Raw genomic sequence first — 12828 nt, 5'->3', positions numbered from 1 at the left:
CCAGCCTGCGGGGCCCCTAAACAATTTGGAAAATTAATATTTATCTGCCCCTGGCTGCCTGTCATGCGGCCCTCGATGGCTTGCCAAAACTCAGTAAGCGGCCCTCCACCCAAAATAATTGCCCACCCCTGGCCTAAACACTGCCTGGTACCCCTTGCTATCCCGAAGGTTTCTGGAGTTAGAGTCATGGCCAGAAACCAGGGTTGAGTTTAGGGTGGCTGGTGGAAACCTCCCTGCTTCAGACAAATTCATACCCTTAAGGTGCAGATTGATTGAGAAGCGACTGCCAAGCTAGGCCATCCTACTCAGCAGCTCTGTGCCTCGAGTGTAGCCAGCCCAGGGGCTAGTCAGGAATTGGTCTGTTGGAAAATCTCATTTAAATCGAAAAGTGAAACATCAAATAAAAATTAATTTCACTTCATACACATTAATTACAGAGCTCTAACAGCACCACTATTACTGGCAGTCTTTTAAGTGGCATCACAGTTTTAATCAACACCCAACATGTCCTGGAAACCCTGCCCGCTGCTGGGTATTTCTGAATTGTGGTTTGAATTTCCGGAGTTTTTTTCCCCACACCCAGTCAAGGAACTTGCCCTGGAGGGACTCGTGATATGATAACAGGAGGTAGGGACCTGGTGATACAGGGGTCACAGCACAGTGGGTGAAGGGTTGGTCTTGGCCTCTAGGGCTAAGAGAGCTAAAGAACTAAAATACTGTTCAGCCCACAATAAATCTGTGTGGGAGAAATGCAGATCTCGCCTCTTCCTTTTCCCAGCGCACGCAGCCCCTCTTAGCACTGCTGCTAGGACAGAATAACAATGGCACCGTCTTCACCTGCAACCAATTGCTGCAGCAGGGTTTCTCTTCACGTTGAATGGCTCACCGAGGACAGTAAATGGCTCACAGAGGAGAGTAAAATACTCCAGGATGCACCAGCCAGCCTCCTCAATCCAGTTTCCACACCATCCTGCCAAAATACAAACTGGGATAATTAGGAGTCAAGTGCTGCAATTACATACAGCATTCTTCTTCCTTGTTTTTCTCTCCTAAACCATTATGCAGGGTTGCTAGGTACTGCTAAACAGCTGAGGTGTTCCACCCCAGAGGTGGCTGCATTGCAAAAGGGCAGGGACTTTACATCATGAGGTTTGGCTACCTTTTGATAATCAAGGGCACTGTCGAAATCTAAAGGATGGTCATCTTCCTTCCACTATCAGCTAGGACCGCGCTGCTCATGTTCCCCTGATTTTATGTCCCCCCGCGTCTCTTTTCATGCTCTCCACTCCCTCTTCCTAGATCTTGCTCTCTGGATGCAGTTTCACAACCTCGCCGTCTTGAGAGAAGTAAAGATGGGGTAGGTTTAAAAATAGTCCCGTAACCAAACCCAGCCTGGACGGGGAGGGCTGTGCTCCTCAGACAGAACTGGCCTTTCAGCCCCTCTCTGCAACCCCCCCGTCGAAGCACAAAGCTGGCTCCCCAGAAAGCGTTCGATACAGCATAACAGCCTAGAAAGCAGAAAAGCCAAAGCTCTCACGGGTTCTGTACTGAAAAGTACAGAAAGAGGCAGATTCCCAGCTCGCCGTGTTGCTAAGAGTGACAGCTTAGGGGCACCAGGTGAGTGCCCAAGCCGTGATGGGCAGACGTGCTGACGCTGGTTTTACTAGCTCTTCCTTATAGGGGAAAAAAAAGAGACAAATCCCACCTCTGTGGGGCTGTCAGAGCCATCAGATCCCACCCTCCTCTGGCTGAGACTCGTGGAAAGTGAATGGTTTTTCCAGCGTGGGGAGAGAGAGGAGTGAGTCGGGATCCTCCTAGTTCTCCACCCAGCCGCGACACCATCCTTGGGACAGCCAGGGACTCCGCGGCGGTCGGGTTGTATTATTCAAGCAGCTCAAAATTTGCCCTGGCGTTCAAGCGCAGTTGCGACCGATTTACATTCCAGCATCTGCGAGGCGTGGATTGCCCTCACGTGTTTCTCTCACCGTCTCTCTCCAGGGATATCGGCATCTCCTGCCCAGTGCTCCCAGCATCAGCTATCTGTAATTTCACATGGAACAGAACTTGGGATGGGTCTGGAGAGCAGCCGTTCTCGCTCACACCTATGAGTCAGTCACTGAAGACGCAAAACCCTCCCGAGTCACCAGGACCATTTAAGGAAGGGAGTCAGAGCAAATACTGCTTGAATTTTCACGCGGAGGAAAATCAACGGGCTAGGCAGCGGCATGAGGATTATTTCCAGCAAATCAATCGCTTCCCCATCTACCTGCCTGCTAGTGCTCGTGTATGCTTTGGAGGCACAAGCCTCTGGGTGTTTGCAGGTAGCGGTCTTGCATCCCCCCCTTGCCTTGGGAGTCCTTTCAAGTTGTTTTCTGCCTGGGGGACAAAGAACAGAGCAGAGAGCGGCTCTGGGGCTGGATGTCTGCAGGTGCTACCATGGGTTAAGACTCAGGCTGAGGCTCTTACGTCGACAAGGACTCTCCACGTCTAACGGAGCCCCATCAGCTCAGCCATGCGGAAACTCGCTGTACGTCTGACGACTGCTCCTCGATAGACCAGCTTCGACATTAAGACCATCTATAATTTGGACTTTCCGGCTGGAACCACCCACACTTGCCTGCTGACTGCATCACTCCAGGACCCAAGAACAAGAAATGGAGCAAAACCAATGTCCATCTGCCCTCTGCCCCTCCAGGAACACAACTGTTCAGACCAATGCAACTTTTGAAGTCCTGGGTGACACCAGTAACCTATTGGTCACCTCCATCCTGAGCTGCATCCTGGCTGTGATGTGTCTGGTGGGCATCGTCGGCAACATCTACACGCTGGTGGTCACAAACCTTTCCCTGAAGTTCACAGGCTCGATGTACATTTACATTGTTAACCTGGCCCTGGCGGATCTCCTCTACCTGTCTACCATCCCCTTTGTAGTCTGCACCTATTTCGTGAAGGACTGGTACTTTGGAGATATTGGATGCAGGGTCCTCTTCAGCCTGGATCTCCTCACTATGCATGCCAGCATCTTCATCCTCACCATCATGAGCACCGAGAGGTACCTCGCAGTAGTCAAGCCCTTAGATACCATCAGAAGGTCCAGTGTCTATCGGAGACCGATCACCTGCCTGGTATGGCTGGTGTCTTTCCTCCTTTCTCTTCCAACCATGATCCTCATAGATCTCAGGACTAGCAAACAGAATGGGGTGACCAAGCGCATCTGTCACCCCACGTGGCAGATGGAGGCCTACAAGGTGTACCTCACCGTCCTGTTTAACACCTGCATCCTGGCTCCAGGCCTCATCATCTGCTACTTATATGTCAAGCTGGCCAGGACTTACTGGAAGTCTCAGACAGTGGTTTTCACCTTCAAGGAAATGAATAGATGCCCCAAGCAGAAAGTTCTGTACCTGATCTTCAGCATCGTTCTCACCTATTGGGCTTGCTTCATACCCTTCTGGCTCTGGCAGCTGCTCAGCATCTATTACTACCAGCTGGCGGCCCTCCCCAGCAATACCGTGGTCTACATCAATTTTGGCGTGACTTGCCTGGCTTACAGCAACAGCTGCATTAACCCTTTCCTGTACACGTTGCTCTCCAAGAACTACAAAGAGTATTTACGGAGATGCCAGACAGATGGCAGCCACCTGTCCCGGTGGAAGTCCAAGAGAAGTTCCTCCTGGCGGTCTGTGTCCTCAGGAAGCCATGCCTATACTGAGGCCATAGCAGTCGCTCAGATCAAAGGGGTCCCCGGTGAGGATGCTTGCTCCTTGTGAGAGGTGAGTAGATGTGAACTGTGGGGAAGGGGGAGCTCCTTTCCGTTGCAATGGCAAAGTTTTCGTGTCTTCTCTGACCACCGGTGGTACCTGCACAAGGGCAGGCATCTGCCCAGATATTAGCTTAGATCCATCACCCCATGACCACTTTATCCCCTTCTAGTGGCCCCTCAACACAGGGGATAAGGACCTGCTACTGCTGCTAGCCAACCAAGTCACTGCTTGGTAACACGATAGAAGAAGCCCGTGTTTTGGAGCAGCAGCAGACCCCAAGCTGTATTCACGCTGCCTGCTGTGGTGCTGGTAAAGTCATTGCACATGTAGGAGACTGTCCCAGTAATACCTCTGGCTTCTTCCAGGTCTAAGCTGAGCATCCTTTTTTCTGAGCTAGTGCATCTAGGGAATGGGAAGGAAGAACACAGCAGAAGGATGGTGCCTTGGTGTTCTGGCGACCGGGGCCAGCGGCCAGCTTCGAGGATCACTTAATACTTAGCAACTGCTGTTCCTCCACATTAAGAAGAGAGAGTACATTTAAAGTAATCGAATTGAAAATGCAGATGCCGCTTTTTTCCTCCTAGAGTGAGTTAATTCCATTCATGGTTTCTAAGCAATTTACATGTCAATCAAACACCCATCTGCTGAACATCTGAGTGTGCTTAGAGCATACACAGTGCTAGTACATGAAAATGGGGGTGAAAAGAAAGACTAAAATGATAGCTCCCAGCATAGAGGGGTAGACTCCTTGACCATGAGGGGAGCTGGTTTATCAGCTTCTCTTTATACCAACCCGAAATCGTTGTTCAAGTCCAGACTTCTTCTGCAAAGGGCTCTGAGGGTCTAGTGCAAGTTACTGAGGTTTTTTGGGGGTTTGCTTTTTGAGGTGCATTAAGAAAATAATTTGCATGTAAAACTGGGGCTCTGGACTGAGCTGGACCAGCTTTCACATCATTTTGGATGAGCAGTTTTGATCTCAATCAGCCCGCAGCTGCGTGCTGATTTATAAAACTGTGACCGCTCCAAATTAGACACAGGCTGTGGAAGTCCAAACCCTGCATGCCAAGGGTGGAGTAAACCCTACTGTGTTACAGGGCTCTGAAAAACCAGACAGGCTGCAACTCAAAGGCCTTGTCCACATTGCCACCATTGCAACGGTCACAGCAAGCTGCAGTGTAGACAGGCTGCCAGATTTTACATGTCGCGCTGATTCAGCCTGCTCACAGCAAGTCTCAGTGGCAGTGGCTAAAATGGCCGGAGAGGCTTGGAGGCTGTCTGCACCTGCGCTCTCACAGCTGGCTGGCGGTAGCAATGGTGGGAAGTCTGGGAGAAATGCACCTAATGCACACAAGGCACCTCTGTAAGCAGAGACCCTGGGTTCCCAAGGCAGAGGGGGTGCTAGGAGGACTGGTTAACGACTGCAGCTTTAACATGAATGCTACAGCTTCATTAAGGGATGTATTTGGTAGCCGTGCTGGTCTGAGACAAAAAGAAATGTAAAACTTTAAAACTCTTGGTTCAGAGATTATACCTTTCATTAGATCAACTAAGAAACTGCAAAAAGATATATTTTTTTGTGATATCTTAGTTTGTCTGATAAAAGGTACCATCTCTGAACCAGGAGACCCAGAGTTTTGCACAGGATCATTAATGATTTCAAAGGGAACGCTCATGCCAGCTCCTCTTTCAGCTAACACCAGTAGGTGCTGGTGCAAAAGGTGGGCTAATCAATGCGCGTCGTGGCTAATTAGCTCGGTCCTGGCATTATGCAGGCATGGCTGCACTCCCTCTGGTCCGTTCATGGCACTGCAGGTGTGGCTGCGTGCACTGCTGCAGTTAGCTCACGGTCAAGACAGGGCCTATTTATGTCAAGGCACATGTCCCCTGCCCGCCAAGGAAGGCTGGAGGCAAGCCTCTCCGGAGCAGTGCCCGCATGGAGGTTGCTGCTGCCTTAGCAGCCCTCCTGGTCCCAAACCACACACTCCCACGCAGCACCGAGCTTGCATCCCACCCCAGGCCTGCGCAGCACAGCTTGGCAGGGCAGCTGCTGGGCCTTGTGTAATGTAATGCAGGGTGGCCTCTGCCTGGCTCAGCCCATCCTCGCGCCGTCTTTTGGTCTTTCCGAAGACTAATGAGCCACAGCAGTGAAAAAAGCTTCAGTGTCTGCTGAGACTGCTCTGAGCAAGCCACATCTGCACGGATGGGCTGCACAGTGCTGGCTGATGTGCTGTCCCCCTCACCACCAGATATACTTCTTACTCACACCCCACAAAACATCGACTCCCCTCCCCTCCCAGGCACAGTTGCCTCCAGCCCCCTGCCACAGCAGGCATCCGTGCCCCCACACACCCTTGCCATTCACTACTTCACACCTACCCACAGGTCCCAGGAGCACCCCCAGTCACCACCTCAGACCCTCACACCCAGCTGCCAGGCACAACACCCGAAACACCGACAACACCCCTGAACGCAAGAGCAGGGGAGACAAGGGCCAATGCCCTGCCCCTGCCACGATAGGGAAGTCACTGCTGCTTAACACTTGATCTTCTCCCGCATCTTTTGCTTGCCCCTGCCTACGGCCACCTCCACCTCCACGCTGCTCCCTGAGCTTCCCAACCACGACTCCCGAAGAAAATCAGGTAGGAACTGAACAGCTGCTTTCCCCAAGCTCCTCTCTGTCCCCTCAGCAGCCAGACCAAGGTTTTCATGCTGTCCCCTCTTTTCTCCCCAGCATCCAGGGGAAGATCTCCCTACATCTTCTCTTCTGCCAGAAGATCCCAGTGACAGGACCCTCCCACAGGAGACAGAGGCCGAGAAGGATGACGGTAAAACTGCATCCAATCCCCTCCCTTTGCCCCCCTGCCCCATGCAGGGCTCTCCCCTCTGCTGGCTTGGACCCAGCGGGGACAATCCCTGCAGCACCACAGGCAGGAGGCCCTGAACGGCTCCTGTCCAGCCAGGCGGCCTGGCTGCTTCTGTCCCCACCAGCCTGCTCCATGGGGACTGCTCCGAAAGGCAACGAGTGCAGTTAGCACTGAGCTACCCCGCCGCTGACCCCACGGAGAGACATCCGCAAGGGAAAGCTGGGTGGATCACAGTGCATCTGGAGCTGGACCCAAGAAGCAACCAAGCATTTGGAGAGAGGGTCTTGCAAAGCCCTGCCCCCGGGACTGACAGCAGTGTGCCCAACTGGTTGCAACTATGGCGATGGGGGATGCGTGTGGGTCTCACACTGCTGCAGTCATGGGGCTTCATCTCCCGCACGTCTGAAGGGGCAAAGTGTACTCAGGCCGTTAGAAAAGATCTGCTTGTGCACAACCAGGACTGACACAGGGCCTGCTCCAGACCCCAGGGAGGACATGACCAGGCCCCTCTGACACCGGCTGGAGCTGAACTCCTCTACCCTCTCACCTGCCCTAGCAGAGGCTCCCTTTTTCCCCTCTCCTACCCCAACTCTGCAGGCCACTGCCCCGTCACACAGCCTGTGGAGAGGACACCCTAGACCATTGCTTGCACCCCCCTCCGCACTGCCCCAGGAGCGGTGCTGCAATGAATGAGTTCAGAGGCAGAAGCAGTGAAACTAAAATAAAACAGAGTCCCACCATGTATCCCTTGGAGTTTCTTCTGGCAGCAGGGGAAAGGATGGGGCAAATATCTATGGGCTTTGCTTGGCAGTCCCAGCTCCCCCCCACCAGCATGCTGGGGGAAGCTGCCCCTCCAAATCCAGATGCGTGCCCACCACCCTCTCCCTCCTTCCCACGGAGGCTGGTCCGTCTCGGCAGCCCCAGTTGTTGGGCTACAGACCACCAATGCTATGGGGTGGGATGGGGAACTTGTTACCCCCTTGAGTTCACTCCATATGCAAAGCACAGCAGGGCCCAGTCCTTCAGTCTTCACTCAGGCAAAGCTGCCATCGCAGTTGCTTGTCACCTCACAGGTTCCTGCCCCCGTTGTACCCACAGGAACTAGAGGGCAGTCACTGCCGCCAGGGATGTAGGGGATCACAGACCTGCATCGGCTGTGGGCAGGGAGCTGCTGGGATGTTTTGGGGGGCATGCATCAGGGTGGTGGGGGTGATACACAGACATGGAGGCTTTTGCTAATACAGCCCAGGAGGAAGGGGTCTTACAAGAGGGGCTGGTAGAAGTCACTAGTCTGCAGCATGCCCACACTCCCCATGGCAGAGCCGAAGGGATGGTTTGGCCTTGAAGACCACTTGCTCTCAGGTGAGGACCACATTAGCAGAGTCTTGCAAATATCCAGCTTGCCCTTGCCCACAGGAAAAGCATGCACCTTGTGGGCTATCTGTCCGCCTTGCTTGCTCACACCAAATCAATCCAGATACATTTCTCACTTGCTGCGTATGGTACTCTGTCCCTGGAAGTCCCGAACCAGATGCCAGCCTCATGCTGAGCCCCTGGTGCATGCCTGTCCCCGAGACCAGTAGGCAGGCCATTTCTTTACAGTAGGCTGGGCTCAGACTGGGGCCCAACACTGCAGCTGGCAATGGAGCAGAAGCCCAGCCCTCTGGCTCACTGCTCCACTGTCACCCACAAAGCATATCTAGCAGCTTTGGTGGTTAATGTATGTGTTGGGGTGGGGTGGGCACAGCCTAAGGCTCCTGAACAGCACCTGCACCTGGCGTCCATTGAGCCCTGCTCATCAGCACATCTCAAAGCCCTTTAAAAAGCAGGGCACTGCCATTATCTCTGCTTTACACAAGGGGAAACTGAGGCACAGGGTCGTGAAGTAACTCACTCAAAATTGCCCAGCAGATGGGACAGAGCCCAGGCATCCTGCAGTCCAGCCCACTGCCCAAGGCACAAGACCTGTCTCCCGAAACATCACATGCACACGGTCCCCTTCCTCTACCTCGATGGACACTTCACCTAATGCAGTGCAATCGCTGTGCTGTGCTGTCGATTCTCTGCATTTCAAGAACAACTGGTTTGCTTCTGTACCCACCAGCCTCTTTGGCAAAGGGATTCTGGGGAAAGTATGCATCTGCGTGCACGTGCATGAGACAGGAAAGTGTGCGTGTGCATGCGAGTGGGAGAGCAAATTAATAGATTCTCCCCTCTCTGGGAACAGCACCCTGGGTACATGCGGGTTTCACTCTGGGAGGGCGGGGGGGCGATAGGGTCTCACTAGGTTACAAGACTGGCCTCACTTCAGTGACAACAAACACTGCTTCTGTAACAGCACTGCCGAGAGCGGGTCTAAGGAGGTGCACTTCCCTTGGGCCCAGGTGGGGAAGCTGCACCACAAAAGAATACCCGGCTGTTGGGTGTTCTCCTTTTATATACCCAAGGAGATATAGAAAGAGCTTTTCCTCCTTTAAACGCAGAAGCACAGGCATCCAGAGGAGTGGTGCTAGTCCCAAAGCGGCCAGTTCACTCAAGCTGGGCACCAAGCAGCCCCCAGCCCCAGCAGCTGCTGAGCACAAGCCGGGGGGAGCTCGCACGCTCACCACGCGTGGGATCCTCAGAGGTCTTTGTGGCACACGTACTCTGCTCTCCTCTGCTGCCAGGCAGCAGGTGGTGATTCATGCTCTGTCGCTTCCTGGGATCCTGGAGCCCAGCTGGAGCCTTCCACCATCAGATATTAGTCACTGGATCTCGGCTCTGCGCCTAGTTGGGCTGAGCCTGCTCCTTATTAAAACCTTGCCCCTGCTGCCCTGACGTGGAGAACGGCAAGCAGCAAGACAACAGTATAGGGAGGAGGAGGTGGAGGACACAGACACTAGTTAGGTGGTAAGCTGAGTCTGGGCTGGAGGACTACTGCCATACAAGTGACCAGAAATCAATGACTAGTTCCCTCCTTGGGTTTTGCTTGGGTTTGCTTCTAATAAGCTTCTTCGACCCAAAGCTCCTAAAGCACTTTACAGGCAGTGGGGCCCACGGGCTGGGAGATGTGATGAAGGAGATGTAACCACTCTCCTGCCCTCACCCTGATAGCAATGAAGGATCAATTGTTGTTTTATAGAGGAGAAAACAGATGCACAAACGCACTGCATCCAAATGAGCATGGTCATGCAGTATGTAGTGCTGCAGACCTGTCTGCTGAGCCACACACCATGTATTCAGGTGCTTCCCATGCTGTTACTTTGCTGTGCAGGGGCAGGGGTTTTAATCCTGGGAAATCCTGGGGTCAAAAATATCCATGCAGAAAAAAACTGGAGCGGCGCATGTGGAGGCAGCATGTGCCGCCCAAAACGAGCGTGGCTGGCTGGAGCCATGTTCCGGCTCCCAGCTGCAGGAGCAACATGGCAGCAGCTTTCCGGGACTCAGGTAAGGCTGCTGGAGCCAGCAGAATTGCTGGCCCCAGAGTCCCCTACCCCACCCAGGGTCCTGCTATGCACCAGAAAGCACATGCATGGGTGCTTCCCATGGACTAGCAGTGGCACAAGGCTAGGTGTCCTCAGGGAACTGAACTTTCATGCTCATCTAGGACGCAGCCATGAAAGCTAGGTAGGGAGCATTCATCAGAGCAGGGATGAGATCCCAGCCCTCATTACTCCCAGACACGGCATTTAGCTACAAGACTACCCTCCTCCCTTTATTAGCTGTACATGCAGTGCACCCTGGCCAGGAGGCAGCACACCTATTTAATTAAAGTGCTTGGTTGTGAGGTATTTGGCTTCTATACTTAGGAACCTCTCACAACCTGCTTCATTAGCAGAATTTCATGGTCTGTGCGATGGAGTATCCATCCCAATTTCATATCACCCGTAGCTTCATTAACACACAGTTTATTTATTCCCTCTGTGGGAACACAGTCACGAAGATGTAAAGCCGGAACAAAACTTGCTGGAGTTTCTGCAAGGCTAGCCAGCTGCCTAGTCCAAGCCACTGCCAGCAGCAGCTCCCCCTTTCCTTCCACTGGGTTCAGAGGCAATACAAATAGGTTTCTTATCCAAGGCCAATCTAAATGGATGGATTGGATTTTAAAGGTAAGATTCTGTGAGACCATATCTAAGATCTCAGTCTGCAGCTGGCCATGTTCCCGTCAGCCATTCACTCTGTAATCCTTCCAAACAAAGGACGCAATCAGGTTTCTCGGGCTGGATTTACCCTCTGACCTGCCTGGGTGCTGACCTTTGCTCAGGCACCTTGCTAACTTTTGCTTCTCTTCACATATACTTAGAAAATGAGTTTGGATGAGCCGTTCTTTCTCAGATTAGCAAAAGCTCATGATGCTGTCCCTGCTCACCTGCTGCTGGGCTGCATTGTGCTGGGCATCATGGAGGAAACCTTTTCCTGTGAGGCAAATATGTGGCCAGCAATGCTCCCAACATGCACATTTGGTGCTTAGTGGAGCTCCCGTCACCAGCACAAACAAAATGACCCAGTCACACCCACTTGCACGATGACTACAAGTGTTGGAGCTCAAAACGCTTTACCTTACTCAGCTGCGTTATGATGCAGACAAAGCCAATGCTGCACCAGTGTTCAGAAAGAGCAGCTGTTTGGGAAGCTGATGGTATGCGATGTGACACTTCTAGAGACCTTCACCAGTGATTCATAGGCTAATTCCGACCACCACGTCAACGCAGGCATCTTTACCCCTGCCAGGTTGGCACAGAAGACAGCACTGCATCTCCTGGTAGTGGCCAGCCCCAGCAGGAATAAGATTCTGCCACTTACCAGAGATGTAGTCCCAGAAGGGGCTAGTGCACCAGGGAGAGCGAGAGGAGAACCTATGTAGAACAGATAACGGGGTTATTTCGTTAGCAACAGGGGTGGAGGCCCACATTTTACTGCATGGCAGATCCCACATTCACCAGCCATCAAGGGGGCAAGTTGCCAGGAGTCGGTGACAAGTGCCAAGAGACACAACAGGTTAGGACCTATTGTCCAAGGACTCCACTACCCAGGGTGGGCAATAAAGTTACACGCACAAACCCCTCACCTGCAGAAGGCACGATTTCCTGGGGAGCGGAAGCAGTTGAGGTCTCTGCAGCAATTTGTGCTTGTGCCTAAGCTTCCATCATCTGCCTTTTTTGCATCTCTGCCCATCACAAAGCTACCGAACCAGCAATAACTATGCGACATGAAGCAATTCAGGTCAGGAGTCGGGATCACTCAGGCTGGCAAGAAGAAACGGCATCACCATGGAGACTGCCTCTTGCCAGTCACTTCCTGAACTCACAGGGCAGCAAGCTAGCAACCCCCTGCCCCTACCTCTGACTAGCGTTCGCTGACACACAAAGATGCCCAGGCAACAGAGAGGGACTCAAGGGGAGAGAACATCATCGCAGCAGTGACACTCGCTTTTTCATGGCAACTTGTTCCGTCCACTCCAGGAAAGAGGAGAGCAAATGGCTGAGGCGTTTTCCCCAGGATCATGGACCTGGTAACAAAGTAAAATCAAAGCTTCTCGGAGGGCGGGATGTTTTCCTGGGAGGGGTTCTTGGCAAGGAGAAGGAAAGGAAAGTTTAGGTGTCAGAGGAGCTCCCTGAATGACTTTGAAGGTCACTGCTTGTACTGAAGAGACTCGGAGACGCCCAGCTCTGTTTCACCTGCTTCTCGCCATCCTCTCTAGTTTTTGATGCTGTCAGTCCCCGTGATACACAAAAGGCCTTTGGACACAGCCTTTGGGATGCAGGATTGACGAATGCAACAATTGTCTGCTGTAGCATAACGGTTCTGATGTCTCCTCCAATAATGCCTAACTAGTGACTGGGATAGGCCCTATATAGACGCCGACTTTCCTCAAAACAGTGCTCAGGCCCTGATGGGCTTTTGGCTGCAGTTTATGACAAGACAACAGATACTTCCAAACGCACAAAGAAAGCGTAAGGCAGCCATAAGATCACTCCGTCAGCTTCAGAGGCAGGATCACAGCGCACTGGCTGCCAAACCGTTGACCCTTTTTTTTTTAAAGCCATATGCTGCTTTTGGCAGGGGACAAAGAAAAACAGGGGCCAAAAAATGTCACAAGTTGGGTGCTGAGGTTCTGGAACAGGCTCCCCAGGCGAGGTAGGTGGTACAGTCACCCACCCTGGCGATCTTCAGAAAGCATTTGACACCCACCTTGCTGGGATCATCTGACCCCAGAACGT

General features: G+C 52.7%; 1 protein-coding gene across 1 annotated transcript; it reads left to right on the top strand.

The window, feature by feature from the left end:
• Window positions 1–1810: 1810 nt before the first annotated feature.
• Window positions 1811–6891, top strand: LOC109314833 (urotensin-2 receptor-like). Its single transcript, XM_019542165.1, has 2 exons — window positions 1811–3773; window positions 6496–6891. Exon 1 carries the CDS (start codon window positions 2655–2657, stop codon window positions 3768–3770), a length of 1116 nt encoding a protein of 371 aa, XP_019397710.1. The 5' UTR covers window positions 1811–2654; the 3' UTR covers window positions 3771–3773; window positions 6496–6891.
• Window positions 6892–12828: the final 5937 nt, after the last annotated feature.

The sequence above is a fragment of the Crocodylus porosus genome, unplaced genomic scaffold, assembly GCF_001723895.1.
Source record: "Crocodylus porosus isolate Cpor-Errol unplaced genomic scaffold, CroPor_comp1, whole genome shotgun sequence".
NCBI lineage: Eukaryota > Metazoa > Chordata > Crocodylia > Crocodylidae > Crocodylus > Crocodylus porosus.
This window is presented reverse-complemented; position numbering and strand designations above follow the sequence as displayed.

Excerpts from the sequence above, each read along its gene's own strand:
- LOC109314833 (XM_019542165.1), top strand. The coding sequence starts at position 2,655 with ATGGAGCAAAACCAATGTCCATCTGCCCTCTGCCCCTCCAGGAACACA.